This window comes from Fukomys damarensis, unplaced genomic scaffold (genome assembly GCF_012274545.1).
Source record: "Fukomys damarensis isolate Sample0158 unplaced genomic scaffold, DMR_v1.0_HiC HiC_scaffold_15, whole genome shotgun sequence".
Classification (NCBI taxonomy): Eukaryota; Metazoa; Chordata; class Mammalia; order Rodentia; family Bathyergidae; genus Fukomys; species Fukomys damarensis.
Window position 1 is genome coordinate 15036151 of NW_022900927.1, and position 18118 is coordinate 15054268.

Genomic DNA, 18118 nt, shown 5'->3' on the forward strand with positions numbered 1-18118 from the left:
GGACCTTGTGCTTTCAAGGCAGATGGTGGAATCATTGAGCTAAATCCCTGGCCATCTAGGGCATAATTTAACTCTTCTCCTTTCCTTGTGGTTTTCCTGTCTGATCTATCTATTGCTATAAGTTGGGTGTTAAATTCCTGGATCATTATCGTGTTGGAGCCTATCTCTCACCTTAGATTTATTGATATTTGTTTTAGATACTGCTCTGATATTGGTTAGAATGTATATAAAGAGGTTATCAGAATACACATAGAATGTCTAAAATTAAAAAACGTATGATCATAAAAGACACATTGCCATTAATCCTTTTCAAAATACTCCACCTCGCTTCAGACAAACTTATCTCATCATTCTTGTGACTTTCTTAAGAAGTTCCGGAAGTCCTCTTTTGAGGGTATTTTCCGTCTTTATGTGATTTGGTCATGAATGTGGGGAATGTTGCTGCTGAGTGCCATCCAACAGAAATGCAGGCTCATAAAAACAATATGGTGTGCTTCATCCACTTTATTTGCTGGATCTGGCTCCATGTGACTTCCAACTCTTCACCAAAGTGACAATGACCATTTAGGATGAAGGTTTGGAACTGATTCAGGACATGTAGGCATTCATGATAGTGCAGCTAAAGGCACTCTTGAAAAACAGCTTTCAAAACTGCTTTCATAAAGTGGCAAGAATAATGAGATAAGTGTTTTAAGGAAGGGGAAACATTTTGGAGGGAGACTGATGACAATGTGTATAACAATTTTTAAAAATTTAAACATTGTTTTTTCTGTCACTTCTACTTAGCATTGCTGTTTTTTCTCACTCAGTTCACCTGTTAGTCATTATATAATGAGATTCTTTGTCTCTTTTTATTGCTTCTGGTTAAAAATATGTTCTATCTAATATGAATATGGCGAATTCTGCTTTCTTTTGGCCTCCATAAGCATGAAATGTCTTATTCGATTTCTTCACTTTCAGGCTGTATGTATTCTCAGGTGAAGTGAGATTCCTATAAGCAATTATTGGTGTCCCAGTTTTGTGTTTTTTTTTAAGCCACTCTGTGTTTTTTAAAGAACTTAATCCTTTTACATTTAAGGTAATTATTAATAGTTAATGTCTTATTCCACCTATTTCATAACTTGTTTTCTAGTTTTATTGTGTGTAGTTCCTTGGCCCCTGCCCTCCACAGTCTTCCTTGTGGTTAAGTGATTTACTAATGTCTTTGGATTCATTGATTATTATTTTTGTTTTGTCTATTACAGACTTTTACTTTGTGGTTGCTATGAAGCTTACAAAAGCCACATTTTGATAATAACAAGCTATTTTGCAATGATAGCAGTGTAACAAATGTCAAGAAAAAAGAATGTTGCAGTAAAAATCTCTGCACTTACACTTCATTCTTTCCCACATTTTCAATTGCTAATGATTCATTTTGTGTTTTTATTTTGCCTATTATATTAATATAGTTATTATTTAAATATTTCTTTTTGTGTCAGCTTTCTGTTGTTGTGATAAAATACCTGAGACAATCTACTTAACAAGGAAAAAGGTTTGTTTTGGCTCATGGTTTTCAGAGGTCAGCTGGCCATGTTACTTTGGACCTATCATGTTGAGAGTGTATGGTTGAGGAGGGCTGTTTACCTACAGCAGCCAGGAAGCAAAGGGAGAGCCATTACTGGTGTCCAAGTATTCCCTTTAAAGGTGTGCCCTATGACCTATCTCTCTCCCTTGTCCCAATCTCCTGAGCATCCCACCATTTTTTGGTAGTGCCTTTAACATGTGGGATTCTGGGGAAGGTCCAAATTACAGCATTTTGTTTTTTAGTCTCCATACTAATGATATAAATGTTTGCGTACTGTCTTTTTGATATTAGAGCAATCTGAATTTGTTCTTATAATCTTACTAGTATGTCTTATATTCTCATTGTTTCCTTCTTACTCGTTAAGTTCTCTTTCAGCTGGAAGAACTTTCTCTAGACTGTCTTCTAGGGCAGATCTGTAGAGGTATATTCTCAGATTTTGGTTTTTCAGGAATGTCTTTATTTCTCTTTCATTTCTAAAGAATACTTCATCTAGGTGTAGTATTTTTGGTTGACATTTTTTCCTTCCTTACTGTAAAAATCTTGTGCCACTGTCTCCTGCCCTGTAACATTTCTGTTGGGAAATCTACTTTCAAGAGAATTAGGATACCTGTGTGTTAATTATTTTTTCTTGAAACTTTGTGAAGTTTCTGTTTGTCTTTAAACTTGGAGAGTTTGGTTAATATATATCTCGGGATATACTTGTTTAATTAAAATCTGACCAGTGATCTTTGATCTTCCAAATACACTGGATATGTGTCTTTGTTTGGAAATTTTTCTGTTATGATCTCTTTGTTTTTGTTTTTTTTACAAATTATTATACTTTTTTTTTTGCTTTTTATTGAGTTTATTGGTACAATCTAGGTATACAATACAGTTACATTCATTATTGGGATCCTGTACCTTTCACATGACCGGTCTTGGTTCTCGTTTTTTCCCCTTGCCCCTGCCCTCCCTTCCCCCCCTCCTCCCCTCCCCATTTACTTTTATTTAGTGTTTTTTTTTTCTTTTTTGTACCAGAGATTGAACTTGGGTCCTTGCACTTGCAAGTGCAGGGTGGGTGGCAGAATGTTATGATCATTTTGAAAAGCTGTCTACCTCTCTGGGATTCTCTAATCCCTCTTGAATCCCATAACCTGAATATTTGTTTTTTTAATGCTGTCTCAAAGTTCCTATAAGCTTCCTTTAGTTCTGTTTGTTCTTTGTTCTTTTTTCTTCTTCTGTGATGTCAAATATCTTGTCTTTGAGCACACTAATTCTGTCTTCTGTTTATTCTAATGATACCTTCTATTGCATTTTTAATTTTGTTCAGTCTACTTTTCAGCTCAAAGTAGACATTTGAATTTTTAAAAAATTGCAACTATTTCTAAGTTTCTCCATTAGAGTACTAAATTATTTACTTGTTTTGTTTTGAAGCTTGTTTAGTTTCCTTAAAATAGCAGTTTAAAATTTTTCATCTGTGAGTTTGCCCTTATTGGTTACTTTTGGGGGGCAGTACCTGGGTTTGAACTTGGGCCCTTGTGCTTGTAAGGAAGGCATTGGAACCACTGAGCCAAACCATTAGCCCCCTTATTGGTTACTATCTAGTTGGCTTCTGGTACTGTATTTCTTGAGGTCATAATTCTTTGAACATCCTTGGTGTGTGTGTGTGTGTGTGTGTGTGTGTGTGTGTGTGTGTGCGTGCGTATTGCTGGGGATTGAACACATGGCTTTAACAGTGAGTTACATCCAAAACCCTTTTTAAGACTTTGAGGTGTAAGGTCTTACTAAGTGGTCAGGTTGGCCTACCCTCATGATCTTCTTGCCTCATCCTTTCAGAGTGCTGGGTTTACAGACATGTGCTACCACACCCAGATACATTCTTGATTCTTCTTAGGAGAAGATGTGAATATATCTGAACATTGAAAAATTTGTTTTTATTCTAGATTTCATAATTTGCCTATGTTTATCCATATCTTCCCAGAAATTCAAGCAGTCTGCTTTTTTTTTTTGAGCAAAAATTTTGGCTATATTTTGTTAGATGGTGCCAGTAGTCATTTTGCTGTGGGTCTGGTGTTGGTGTGGTATTGCTGTTTCAGCCCTAGGGAGCCATCCAAGCCCACAGTTGTCCCAGATCTATAGTTGATGTGTTTTTGAGCCATGAATTAGACGAGCAACAAAAAAACAAGCAGTTTGTCCATCTCCCTGGGGCCAGTATCAACTAAAATGCCTTGTTCATTATCAGCTCATAGTTGTGAACTGCAGAAGTTCACCCAAATCTGAGAAGAGTGACCGACTCAGGCTTCTGTGTCACATTATTGGCTAGCCCATACTTCCACGAAGCTGTGTTGTAGTGAGCCCGAAGCCCACCAAGGGCGGCACAGCCCTGGGTGGGATGAAGGCCCACCCTGCTGGGAGCCGCCTGGTGCTGAAGTGGATTTATGACCCAAGACTACTGTGTCCAGCCACAGGTAATGCTGGTCAGGACAGAAATCTTATAGAGTTGTAGGGGCAGGGATCATGGGCTCTGCTTGGCACTAGATTTTGCCATGATGGGCCCGATGCTGTGTTTCATATCTAGTACAGGAAGCATCTTACTTCAGTCTCTTTGAAGTTGCAGGAATGGTAATAATGGCAATTTGTTCGTGCCTTTCTTTTCATTACACAAAAACCAGACACTATGGCTTGTTACCTGGCTTTACTAGTATTTATGAAGGTAAATTGATGCATGAATTCTGTCAAACTAGTGTGTCTGTGGTGGGATGAGTGCCACAGATTCTTAGCTGCCATCTTGCTCTACCTCCAACAGACAGTTTTTCAAGTCTGTTAGACAATTTAGTTATCTAAATTAAATTACCTCCATTTAATTTAGATAATTACCTAAAATCAAAATAGTGTAATTTAAGATAATTGGGAAGATTAAAATAATCTCAGATGGTATTGTGTCACTTTTACGTAATTTTCATGGCTGTGCACTTTAAAACAAAAAGAGGTGTACTGAGCTCATAACTGTGGTGATTAAAAACTCAAACGCAGTGCTCTGACTGTCATACTGGGTGGCGGAGATGTGGCAAGGGAACCTTCAATATGCAGAAGGGCATGTGGGTGAGTAAGGAAGCAAGAGATTTCTCTCATAGGAGAAATCCGAAGTATACATAAAGTAAAAGGATGAGAAGATAGGGGGAGATAAGAGGAATTGGGGAGATAAATCTACCAAAAATTTGAAGGGGACCAAGAGATTCAGGTAGCAGGTAAGAGGACATGAAAAAGAATTAAGCTGTGTCACTTGCATATACCACATGCCCACAGTGGAAGTGGTTATCATGTATCACAAGCATACTAAGAAACAAATTTAAAATAAAGAGAACCGGGAGCGGTGAGGGCTCACTTTTTTAATGGTACTTTTCTTTTGTGGGGACAAATTTATTGTAATGAGATCTGACCCACTCCCAAGAGAGGATGAGAATCCAAAGCGATGCTGCCCCTTGACCTCATTTCCTTCCACTAGACCTCAGCTCTGAAAGGTCCTGCTACTTCAGCATTGCCACTCCAGGGCCCAGGCCTCCAGCACGTGAACCTCTGGGAGACAAACTTCCGTCACACTGCAGCTCTTAGCAATTTATTTAAGCAGTGTAAAGATCTGGCTGTTATGTGATATAATTAACTCAATCCCCAATACAGACTCGTTTATAGATTGAGTCAGTAGCTTTTGCCTTAGATGATAAAATACATCACTGATTGTAGGAGTAAGAGCAATGCTGTGTGAAAGGCAATTCCTTAAAATATGAGTTTTAAGAATATGATTTAATTTTATAAGATGTTTTAAACAGGGTTTAAAATTGCTACAATTTAAACATCGGTGAGGTTTAGCCCTTATTTTGTCTGTAAAACTTAGAGATGATCGAGGTATTACCTTTTGATGCCTAATGATTTAGGTAAATTGAAAATAATAATAGAAGATTCCAAAAATCATATGAAAGTGTTTTATGTGAAATACAATCTTAATCAAGAATATTAGAAGGGGCCAGAGATTTAGCTCAGTGGTTCCACCACCTGCCTCACAAGCAGAGGGTCCCGAGTTCAATCCCCAGAACAACAACAACAACAAAAAATATATATATATATTAGAAGGAACTCACTTCAGTTCTCTTTCTCTGTGTATCCGTGTGTATCTACATCCATAACTGCAGCTCGTTGATCTATAATAATGTATGTTGTAGGTAAAGGCTTCAGATATTCAGCTTGTCTGAGAAATAAGTGAATTTTTTAGGTCTGTCATTTATGAAAAAAAATCTTGCATAGTGATTTACAAGAAAGAGGGCCATGGATTCTCTGGTGAGTATTTAACTTCTAAGGAGAAATGTGTGGGAATGTACATCATCATGGTGTGTGTGTGTGTGTGTGTGTGTGTGTGTGTGTGTGTGTGCCTATGCCTATGCACCTGAAATCTTTTATGCCGGTTGGATATTTATAGTATGAACATGAGGTTTCTGATTGAATGTATATTATTATTCTGTTTTCATATTCTGTATGTCCTATAACGTGTATCTGTTTCTCTTGTCTAATCTTGGCAGTGAGCTCCCCTGTCACTGTCTGAGATTTAAGCATAGCATAACAATTGAGGTAAAGGTGTGTCCCCATTCAGATAACTTTGCAGCTGCATCCCTTCCCTTCCCTTGATGACTGAAGGCAGGGTGGTTGCACCTTCACAGTGTAGTAGACCTTTCTGAACATTTTTCTCCAAGCAGAGCTCATAGACTTAATAATGCCAGGAATAGATGGATTACTGAATGTTCTTTCCAGTGTTGCTGCTCTGAAGCAGTGTTAACAGTTAATTTAGAAATCAGGAATGTTTTCACCTTTATCATTTTCTGCAACATTTGTTCTTAAATTGGAAAACTGGGTATTTATCTAATTAGCTCAAGCATAAAACAAAGGGAAATGTTCAAAGACTTGATTGTGAATTGTTTTGTATTTTTTTGTTTAGAGTTTTACAATGAATAAAATTTTGTATTTTAGTTGGATCTAAAGTTTGCACATTTTTTCAGACAATTTAAAACTGTCGCGCTTGGTGAATAAAAGAATAGCTTCCTAATTATGAGACAAGGAAAACTTAATACTGTATCATTGTGTACAAGTCCTCAATGTGCCACATCTTGGTTCGTGTTTATTGTGCCAGAGATTGTTATAGTAAGGCTTATAGATACTTCTCATCATCTAGAATTGTTGATATTCAGAATGATACTTTTAGGGCACAAGTTATAATTCTTTCAAATGTAGCTACGTCTGGGTATGTACTGTCACACATATTTTTAATAATTGTCTTTCCTCAAAAATTTAAGCCTCTCTGATATGCATGGGATTCTATGCAACTACACAGTTTTCAAAGAATTAGAAAATTTAAATTAGGATAAAAATTAGCTAAGACCTAAATTTTATTTCAAATAGGAAAGATTAATCACCTGGTTGATATTTAATATGTTCTAGCCTCTGGGAAAGAACCCATGTATTTCCCATGAGCTGTTCTAGTCATAATGTATTTGTGGATTTCTTATTTCCAGTTTTCACTCATAATTAAAGACAGGAACACTTCTTAAATGTCTTACATTTTTTTTGTTTCTGATTTTCAAGATAAAACTTACCTTTTTTCTAAGACATTAGAAAATTAGAAAAACTTCATAAATGCATAATATAAATAGAGGATAATTACAGCATTCCAGCATGTTTTCTACTGTGTGTATACACTTTAAAGTTTAATCGAAACTGTTATTATACCATACATTGATTTTTTTCCCCCTCAGAACAATATCTTACCAATCCCTCTTAGTGATCTATTTGTTCATTTTTGTACAAAAGCAAATCAAATAGATATATTTATCCTGTGCCTTCATGGAACTTACTACCTATCGAGAGAAACATAAACATATAGAGGCATAATTCCAAATTATGAAGGAGGGAGAAAGTGCTATGAGAGTAATTGCGAGTGTAGGATCAACTGTTGAAGTGTAGAGCTGGGATGATACCATAAGCAGAGGTTTAAAATCGGAGTTAGCCGAGTAGTGATGAGCTTAATCACATTCTAGGAAGGAGAAAGAGCAGGTGCAATGTCCAGAGGTTGGAAAGGTTTCATGTTAAAAGAAGCCCAGAGATCTGGTGTTATGAAAAAGAGAAGGTGCTGTCCATAATGAGTTTAGAGAGGAAGATAGAAGCCAGACCTGTAGACCAAACAGATCACCTTCTAAATACAGAGTAGCCATTAAATTTTTTTAGGTTGTTGATACATACTCTTTCAAAGATTACTCTGCATGGTGTGCAGAGGATTAATTGGAGGCAAAACAAATGGATATAAGTTCGAAAGCCCTTGGAGTATTCTACAAGAAATACGAAAAGTATAAATGTAAGATGATAGGCGATTATAGAGTACTGGGCAGTTGTGAGATACGTTTTTTAATTAGAATTGACAGTTTAGTAGGAAGCAATGAACCAGTTGGCATGGGTGACTCCATCCATTATGGTCTGAGGAATCAAGTGGAAAGTTGCATCACTTATTGGCAGGAGGCAAACAGAGTAAGTACCTGCATAGAGGTAGCAGTGGCATAAAATAAATGGTTTATGTGTGGATATCATTTTGAGGGGCCTGTAGTACAATCACATGTGTGAGTCAAGACAACAGTTGCATGCAAGAGTCTGTACTCTGGTGAGTTACAGCTGATGATACAGGTTCGAAAGTTATGTAGATGGGATGTAAAGCCAGAGGAATTGTCTTAGTTTGATTGTGCTTATGTAACAGAATATCTAAGACTAAGTAATTTATAAAGAACAGAAATATTTTCTCCCTGGAGCCTGGGAGTCCAATATATCAAGGTGCTGGTATCCTGGTAAGGGTCTTTTTGCCCTCACTTAGCAAGAGGTGAAAGGCAAATCATATAAGGACTCAGGTTGCAGTATCTTTTATAAGGGGCATACTCCCATTCATAGGAGAAGAGCCCTAGTGGCTCAGTCACCTCCATATCATAACAGTGTCCTTGAATTTTGGAGAGGGCACATTTAGATCATAGCAGGAATAGATAACACACCTAAAAGTGATAGTGGTGAGATGAAGACAGGCTAGAATTGTGCTCTTGTAATGACAAATTTAAAGTTGAGAATCTAAGTAGGAGAGGAACATGAGGGAATGTGGTTCTGAAAAAGAGTGCTTTAGAAAGGGTAAAGAGCTATATCATATGCTGCTACTGAGAAGGCCAAAGAGTGACTTCTGGATTAGCTGTATGATAGGTCACTGGTGGTATCCTCAGTTGGAATTTCAGGGTTATGTGGCAGAAGATGTACTGAACTTGTTATTGAGTAGCTTTTTTTAGAAATAGCTCACCAGTAAAATGTTATGAGTTTTTTGTTTTGTTTTGTGCTTTTTTTTTTTTGGAGTGTTCTCTCAGCTCCAGGTCCTTCTTGTGTTGAACAAAGAATTGAAGAAGGAAAACTAAAAGTTTATTTGAAGAGTGAGGGTTGAGGGAGAAGCTGTCTCTGCAGAGTTCCTGGACAAAACAAAGGAGAGGAAAAAATTAAAACCAAAAATCAAAGTACATCCAGGGTCTGGGAGACAAGGGGCAGTCTGTCGTGAAGGGACACGATACTGGGTTCTTTGTGGCAATTGGCCTTTTATGTTGTTCACACCTCATGGGAGTCTGTGACAGGTTTATATGCAGGTCGTGAGAGGCAGTGCTGTGCAGATTCTAGGTTCTCACCAGGCCTTTCTTCCCAGCCAGTCTTAGCCATGCCATATCCCCTATCTCAGAATGGATATAGTCATAATTTATAGATGATTAGTAAAAACCAAGACTAAGGGTTGCGTATTAATCTTCACTAGAAGTAGCAGAGTGCATTCAGCCATCCTTATTGCTGACTGATCCGTGTCCATAAGAAACCAATTTCCTGGAGCATTAATGGCTTGTTGCCCCGGGGAACTGCTTGCTCCAATTCCTTGGGGTGTTTTTCACTCTTATTTCCAAATTTCCCTCAAAGTGTGGGTTTGGGTTAAAGTCCACACGAGGGATTTGGGTGCTGAGGAATATGGTACTGACTGAGTGTTCATTTAAGAGGGTAGTGCGCTTACCAGTTTGGTACTCTGTGCCTCCTGGCAGTGAGAAGGCTGGGTGAGCCCAGGAGACCCCTGCTTCACACTCACAGCTTGACCTCTGTCCTATTGTCAAGATGTCTGCAGTGCCGGTCAGGGGTTTTATAGATAGATCCTCTTGTTCCTGTCCCCTTGAAATCAGAAACCACAGATAGGACTTATTGCATAATATTCTACAGAACCTAATATGTTCTATGCTTGGAGGAGAACCCTAGAAAGAGTGTAGATTTTTGTCCCCCAAGTCACTGGTCTTGATAACCTCTGCCTCAATATTGTCATTTATAAAATGAGGTTACTCATACTTAGCGTGTAGTGTTATTGTAAAGACAAAGTAATGGAGGAAATGCACTTAGAATTAAGTACTCAGTAAAGTGCTAGCATAATTAGTAATATTATTTGGCCATTTAGGTATTATTTGTGAAATGTTAAATTAACTATTTTGTACAATGTTGGTTTGTGATAAAAAAATATTGTTCAGTGGCATCAGTGGCTGAAAATTAGTTCTTTTGGGTGATTAGTTGGAAATAGTTCTGTTAAATTCTGTCATCAAGATTTTGTACCATAGACTTAGTAACAAAATTTAAGAATGCTTATGACCTTCACATTTTAATGTATTAACACCATTCTTCTTTTTTCCTATTAAAAAGATAGTATTTCCTTAAACCTCAATAATAGTTGGTTCTCTGATAAGACAGTGTGCTTGATTGCATAATTTTATTCAGAGATAAAGTTAAAACTCTCATTAGAATTCCATGGTAGTTAGAGGGGAAAGAATATAGCCAAGAACAAAAAGATATATAGTTTATCTGCTGTCGTTAGGAGTAGAGTCTGATGGCTTTTCTTTACTGTGAAAGGAGAACAGATCAAAAAACTTTTTTCACTGTTTTCCGCTTGCTCTAAGGTGAGGAAACTGATGTTTTTCTAAGCCAAGCTATGACATATATCTTTAAAAAATTCAGGTAAATTTGGTCTCATTTTAGCTGATAGATACTATAGGAACAAAAACAAAATGAAACAAAAATAACTGATTGTTGCCCCATAAATGCGGAATAGATTGCAAGACAGTTGTCCGACAAACATAATGCTTCAACTGTATGGTGTGAAGGTCCGTTTCTATAAAAATTAAGGACGAGAGTTATAGATATTTGACCCCTCAAATTGACAATATGTATTGCCTTGCTTCCTTATACATAAGGTTAGGAAAGTAATTTGTAAAAAATTTAAATTTAATTTGCAAATAACTTCCTTTAAGAAAGGGATTTGGCCTTCATGTAAGGAGAAGAGGGGAGAACATCTTATACCTTGTGATATGAATTTTGAGAACCTGATTTTTGAATGAATTCATGGCACATTTTCTGCATGAATAGCAATGAAGGTTTGATCTCCAAATGTTTTTTCTAAAAGGCTTTATTTGATCAAGTTATTTGGATATTTATTATTTACAATTGAAGGCACTACATTAATGCTGTGTTATATTTATAATAATCATTAGAAGGCTCTTGAAAACCTCTTTGTCTTTTTTCCCCTCTCTCAATAGTTTGGAAGAACTGAAGTGATTGATAATACTTTAAATCCTGATTTTGTGAGAAAATTTATCCTGGACTATTTTTTTGAAGAAAGAGAGAATCTTCGTTTTGACTTGTAAGTTCTACCAAAACTTGCAGTTTTTGCCATTGATGATTAAAGACAGTTTTAGTAAAATGAGTTTATTTTCTATGCTTGCACTGAATCCTTATTCGATGACTGGTAGGAAAGCAGATTTATTTTTCTCAGAGTGTGGAGCTGGCTCGATCCCCAGAACTCTGCAATTGGTAGGGTTTGGGCTCGTATGTTTGTTAAATAAAGAACTGAACATGCTGGGCAATAAATATGGACATCCTTAGGCCGGGGATTTAGCTCAGTGGTGCCACTGCCTGACTTGCAAACACAAGGTCCCGAGTTTAATCCCTGGTACCAAAAACAAACAAATAAATATGGACATCCTTTCAAGCCACCCTGCACTGAGGGGATCCCTTGAAGGTTGTGTGTATACTGTAGAATATGACACTGAGTGTCTTTCAGATCATTAAGTTTCTTTCTGAAGCTCCTGGGAATAGAACATGTCTCTGGCTTCCTGTTACCTCTTGATGGCCTCATATTTTTAAAATCCAGAATGACATAGCTAGTGTTTTTAATATTTTGAATACTCTTCTTATTTTATGCTGAATCAAGGATGTTAAAGTAGTATTGTCAAGTTGAACTTTCTATCCATAACCTGGAATTGGTTTGTTTATAAGATACTGTTACAGATTTTGTTCCATGAAGGGAAACTGGTGATTACTGAAGTAATGGAAATCTACTAGGTAGAGGGGAAAAATAATGTTGTATTTGCTTAATATATCAAAATAATTAAAGAATGTTTATGAAGCCCACGTTTTGAGGAAGACAAATGACTTTCTTCCCCCTGCCCCCCTTTCTTTCTTTCTCGCTACTGGGGATCGAACTCGGGACCTTGCGCTTGTGAGGAAGGTGGCAGAACTACTGAGCTAAATGCTGGCCCACAAATGCCTTATTTTAAGTAGCTAAAAAATTTAGTATACTGTTTTATCACAATTTATAAATACTTTTGTAGTAAAACAAGCTATCAGTGTTTTACTTGAAAAAGTCTTACTTTGACACCTAATGAAAAAAAAACCCCATCTTTAGTGTTGATAATATTCTCATTTTCCTCTAAAATAAGTGCAGTAAAATAATCTGCAGTGCTTCTATTTGAAAACATTTTGTAACAGTTCCTTTTTCTTTGAGATTGCTAAATATTCATCATTCATCAAACTAACTTTATTTTGCTTACATTCGGTTTTTATTTCTTAGAAACTTCTTTTCAAGTAATAAAAATGAGGCGGTTCTGAGTAGAAGAGCGGAAGTAGGATGTAATGGCTTTCTGACCATGTTTATCTTGGAAGCTGCATGTGGCACTGTTACTCAGAAGCAGTCCTGTGTCATGTACAGAGTGACCTAATGTGGTCCTGTTCGTGCCTTCAGAGCAACTGTTGTTATGAATTTTCTTTCTCCCCGTTGTCACAGCCCCCTCTTAAATTTTCCCCTTTACTCTCAGTTTTTATCCTGAAAGCAGCCACTCCTTGTTCTGTTTGCCTTTTTTCTCTCTCCCTTTCTTACTCATCTGTGTTATTTTCTTTCATTTTAAAGCAATCAATATTTATTATAGACTTTAAGGGACAGAACTATTTATAAAGTGAAAGTTCTGTTATATCCATTTAAAAAAAAAAACTGCAAATGATTCAGTGTATACACTGGCCAGTCTTTTCCTCTCTCTGTCTCTGTCTGTCCATATATATATATATATACACACACACACACACACACACACACACACACATACACACACATATATATATGTAAATATATTTTCCATATATATTTCTTTAAACATAAATATATATGAATTACAGTAAATATATTTCCCTGTGTCTTATATTTTAAAAATAGTGTTTTTTACCACTGGCCATACGTATAACTCATTAATTTTTTTCAAGTCACTGATTTTAAAGGCCTCATAATTTTCATTGTTTGACAGAAGTATAATTTAAATATGGATAATCTCACAGGTTTTTATTTTTTTCTGTTACATGTAATCCTGCCTTAGGTACCTTGTATGCAAATCTTTTGTAAATGGTATGTGTACAATTATGTTTTAGTTTTCAAAGAATAAATTTGTCCAATTTTAAGATAAAAGGACATGCGCAAGACCACCCATTGTCTTTTTCTAAATCTTTGAAACCATCTATGAGCTTTTTTACTTCCCAGAACTCCGCTTGTTGGCTTTAACATTCAGGACCATTTCTAAACACTATTTTTTTTGGTTGCTGAATGGCTGTGTCACCGACAGGTGACTGTGTGTACCTCCTGCCCAGTGACTTTGCTTACCTGTAGTGCTTTTCTGCTGTCTCATTTTGGCCCTCCTGTCCTGGCATCTCGGTTCTCATTCTGCTCATCATTCCTCACTGATGATCAGTGTCATGGCTCTTCTAGGAGGATTTATCTCAGTGTGTCAAGGAAATAAAAAGTGACAGAAATTAGTAGAGGTAAATTGAAATGTTTGCACATCTTTAGCATCCCAGAAAGTATAGTAATTCTCACAGAATGCACCAAATGTTCAAACTGTGAAAGCATATTACAAAACAGAATTAAATAGCTTTCAGTGTACCTTTGTTTAATTTCAGAAATTTCATTCAAATAACATCTTAATGTTATGTGATCTCTGAAAAATTTAAACAAGTAGAGCTAGAAGGGTTAACCTGTAGACAGTTATCATGAGAAGCAAGTACATTCCTTAGTTCATGTAGTACTTTGATATGGCTTTGATTGAACCCTTTTGACTTTCCACTTACTGGAAATTCTCACATCATACTTTTAACTTATAGCAGCCTTTATTTATCTATTTCCCTTGTGATTTTTTTTTATAGGTATGTGTTTTACATTGTGATTTTTTTAGCATATAAGTGCAATAAGTATGGAAATAGTTTGATAGTTCACTTTGATAGTATGTGTGTGTATATGTATGTGTGTGTGTGTGTATATATATATATATATATAGATGTATAATTTATCTTAGTGATGTATTGTTCCTTGAAATAATTCAGTGTATGTTCATTGTAGAAAATTTGGAAAATAAAAATGATAAAGTAACCCCCATCTCCCAAAGAACTACTGCAAAGACTTCAGCATATGAGAGAGACTTAGCCCCTTGATGGTACAGCCATCCTAAAAATCACCAATATAATTTGGCCAACAGATAGAGGCAAATCGTTTTCTAAATTGCTTTGGGTTTAGTTGATGTCTTTGGATCTTACAGAATTAAAAAATGATAAAGATTTGGAAGTATACTGTCTAAGCAATGGATACTTTGAAAGATTTAAAAGATGGCTTTCAGAAATATTATTTACTTCAGGCTCAGAAGGAAGATTGATGGGGCAGGGGAGACGTTGATTATATTCTTGGTACCACTGATCCAAAATTTACTGGTTCTGATTAAGTTACGGTAATTTTTACTATTTTTATTGGGATATGTCTGTGATATGTTTTTAATATTGATTTATCAGTTTTGCATGTTAAAATTCTGTTTTTTGATGTAGTTTGCGCTTATTTTAAAGATGTACTCTTCATTGTGCTGTGGATATATCATGAAGTCAAAAACTTGGCATTTAAGAATTATAATTATCACACTGATAATATAATGAATTCACTTTTTTGTCTGTTGAAAATCTTATTACTGATAGAATAGCTGTACCAAAATGTTTTTGAGCAAGAAGTGTGGGTACCATATCGCTATGGATATTTGCTGGACAGTGGTAAAGGTGAAGTCGAACCCTCTCCTCTCATTTTTCCACGAAGACCAATACAAGAAAAAGGAATTTATGAGTGTAGACTTGACTTACCCTGGCAAATTATTTTCTTCCTTCATAAATCAAATAGTGATAATCATGAAATATGTAAGGTGTTTATAACCTGTTTTTGAATTATTTTAATACGTTAGGGAAAAATAAGCCATTTTATTCCTCTTAGTAATTGTGCCAGTATGTCAATCCTGGTTTTTACCATTGGTTAAAGGTTCTCTTGACAATATCAAGGCTTTGTGTCCTGTACTTCCAGTCCCTTGTGTTTATTAGAACCTTCTCTTTGCATTAGTTTTTGAGTAACCTTTATCTATCTATTCTTTCTATCTATCTATTTATCCATTCATCCATCTATTTTGCTATAATGGGAATTGAACCCAGTGTTTTTGCACTGATCTACATCATCAGTCCTTTTCTGTTTTTACTTTTTAAATTTTTATTTGTTACTTTGAGATGGGGTCTTGATAAGTTGGTAAGTTGTTTAGGCTGGGCCCCAACTCACAGTTGTGTTGGCCTCCCAGAGCGCTGAGATTATAGGTGTGTGCCACCATGCCCAACATCCTTCACTTTAAAACTTTAATGTTTTAAATGGAATTCAGAGCTCTCTTCTTCTCTTCTGGTTGAAGCTATTATCCCAGCTATGTGCTGCAGAGAAAAGAGTAAAGTGGGAAGTGTTCATGGCAGAGATGTGAGTCTTCTACTGTCTGGGAAATTGTGGCTTCTTTTCAGTGCCAGTTTCCAACTTTGACATGTTAAGCGTCCTGCTTATCTTTTATTGTGAAAGAGGTTCCCCAAAGGAAGTGCCACGTTGCTCAGAACCCTCATGGGTCATGCTTTTCCACCAGCAGCCTCAGGGTACACTTGCAGGCGTGTTTGTTCCTGTCTGGGGAACCACATCTTGTCCTTCACTTCTCACAGCCACCCCAGATTCTGAGGCTACCCCTCAGTTGGCTCTGGGGAATGGAAAGAACCTCCCTCTTGCCCCTAGACAAGGATAGAATAATCCCTCATCTTCTGAATACTGTGCTGATTGCAAGGCCTGGACTGGTTTGAAACTCAGGTCTGTGACTGCTTGGTAGTTCTGAGCTAGGCAGGCATAGTTACTTAACATTTTATGTTTTTCACTTTGGATGATATTTGCTCTTCCAGAAATACAGAACTAATTTCCACCAACATCTGTTCCTCTCTAATGGAAAGCATAGCGTTTAAATTCCATACAAACCAGATAATGGCCAATTCATTTCTCTGGTAATAAAAGTTTCAGTGTCAGGACAGAGTTTTTTTTATAGACTTCTGATTAGTAAATTTAGGCACACTGGGGTATACCTTCCTGGGAGGATGGGACTCCTGAGCTTCTGGTTTGCATGTATTCTGTCTTCCACTTTCAGATATTCTCTGGGGTTAACTTGTGAGAAGCAGCCAGCCCATTTTCTAATTTCAATGTTACCTCTTAAAAAAAGAAATGATCTTGAATAAGCAAAATTTTTTGGAAAGGAACTTTTTTTTTTTTCATAATATCTGTAGGTTTTCAGTGGCTGTTGGCATTTTGCTGATTTAAAATTCTAGGTTATTGGGCTAGGGATGTAGCTCAGTGGGGCTGCACCTGTCTCATAAGTGCAATGTCCTGAGTTCAATCCCCAGTTTCAGGAAAAAAAAAAAAAAAGATTCTAGGCTCTAAGTGTTGAAAGTGATCTGAATGCCCTGGTGTGAAGGATGGAGCTTTTGTGATTCTTCTACCCAGGTATTTGCATCATATAATTTTAAAGCTAGTTTGCAGGAAGCATTCTTTTCTCAGGGAGATAGCATGCTTTTGCCCAACATCAGCTCCCTTGGTGAACTCCAGATTTTTTGATTGAGATGCTATGTTTCATGGTGAAAACATTCTTGTTATATGAGTGAGAAGAGTTTAATTACCCTTTAAAAAAAGACAATTAAGTTTTGGTAGGAAGAGTTACACCAGGAATGTGGTAGGGAGATGATTTGGGAGAAAGACTGGAGCCAGTACATATATTTTCATGTTAGACATGCCTGGTATACAGGTTATTTAGACACTAAGTGATCATTCTGTTTCTACAGACTTTTGAAAACAACGTGCTAAAGTGAGAGTGGATGATGATGTCCCAGAATCTTTCCAGGAGATAATTTATTGTCAGTACCAACTGTTTCCAAAAAGTACAGTTTCCCCAAGAACTGTAATTAAGAACAAATAGTTTATTACTCGGCTGGTTTTCAACATTAAATGGTAGTGTTTAAGATTTTAAGAAACAATGACAATGTATACCATGTTACCAGGGCCTATTTTATTTTTATTGATATCCAGAGAAGAGGAAGTTCAGTTTTGGGGAAATTTTGCAGTCACTTGAGTAATACTAAGATCCTACTCTTTCATCATCAAGATGCATTTATTTATGCATCTGAAACAGTAGAATTGATGATTGTAAAAATAGTAGGATATGTTGAAATAAAAGGACCAAGGAAAATGCATCAGCATAAAAGCAACAGATTATGTAAAAACTCTACATTTGCTAGGTTTTTCTCCCAATGGGTATTTTTAAAAATTCATTTTTACGTATATGTGCTTTGGAAAATATTGATATTTTTCTCTAGCTTTATTTGTGAAAATAATTAGAATTTTATATCTCATTTTTCAGGTATGATGTTGATTCAAAGAGTCCCAACTTGTCCAAACATGTAAGTTCATATGTTTTTAATGATAATTTTACTTTGTTACTATTTATGCTGATTTATCAATATTAAAGTCATTTTTTATAATTTTACATGTAATATGACTGAAGTAGAAAATAACATTTTTGAAAAGTCCTACACATTTGGGAAGTGAATATAAAAAGAAATTTACCTTCAATAAGTGGAATAATCTTTTTTACTTTATATGTTAAATATTTAAGAATTTAAGACAGTTTCTTGTTTTAAACTGGATTAGATTAAGCAAGATGACTTAGGCCATGTCATTTTGGAAGGCTTCACTTCTGAGAGAATGGAAAATTCTTGGGTGTAGGCAGAGTGAATTTTTTTTTTTTTTTTTTTTTTTTTTGT

The 18118-nt window shown here is 36.1% G+C and overlaps 1 protein-coding gene across 1 annotated transcript in view; it reads left to right on the top strand.

Moving 5' to 3' along the window:
* Window positions 1-18118, top strand: part of Cpne8 (copine 8) — a 214695-nt gene that overhangs the window by 40987 nt on the left and 155590 nt on the right. The window contains exons 5-6 of the mRNA XM_010629775.2: window positions 11209-11312; window positions 17716-17755. Coding sequence (XP_010628077.1) covers window positions 11209-11312; window positions 17716-17755 — 144 coding nt within the window. The remainder of the gene's footprint in view (window positions 1-11208; window positions 11313-17715; window positions 17756-18118) is intronic.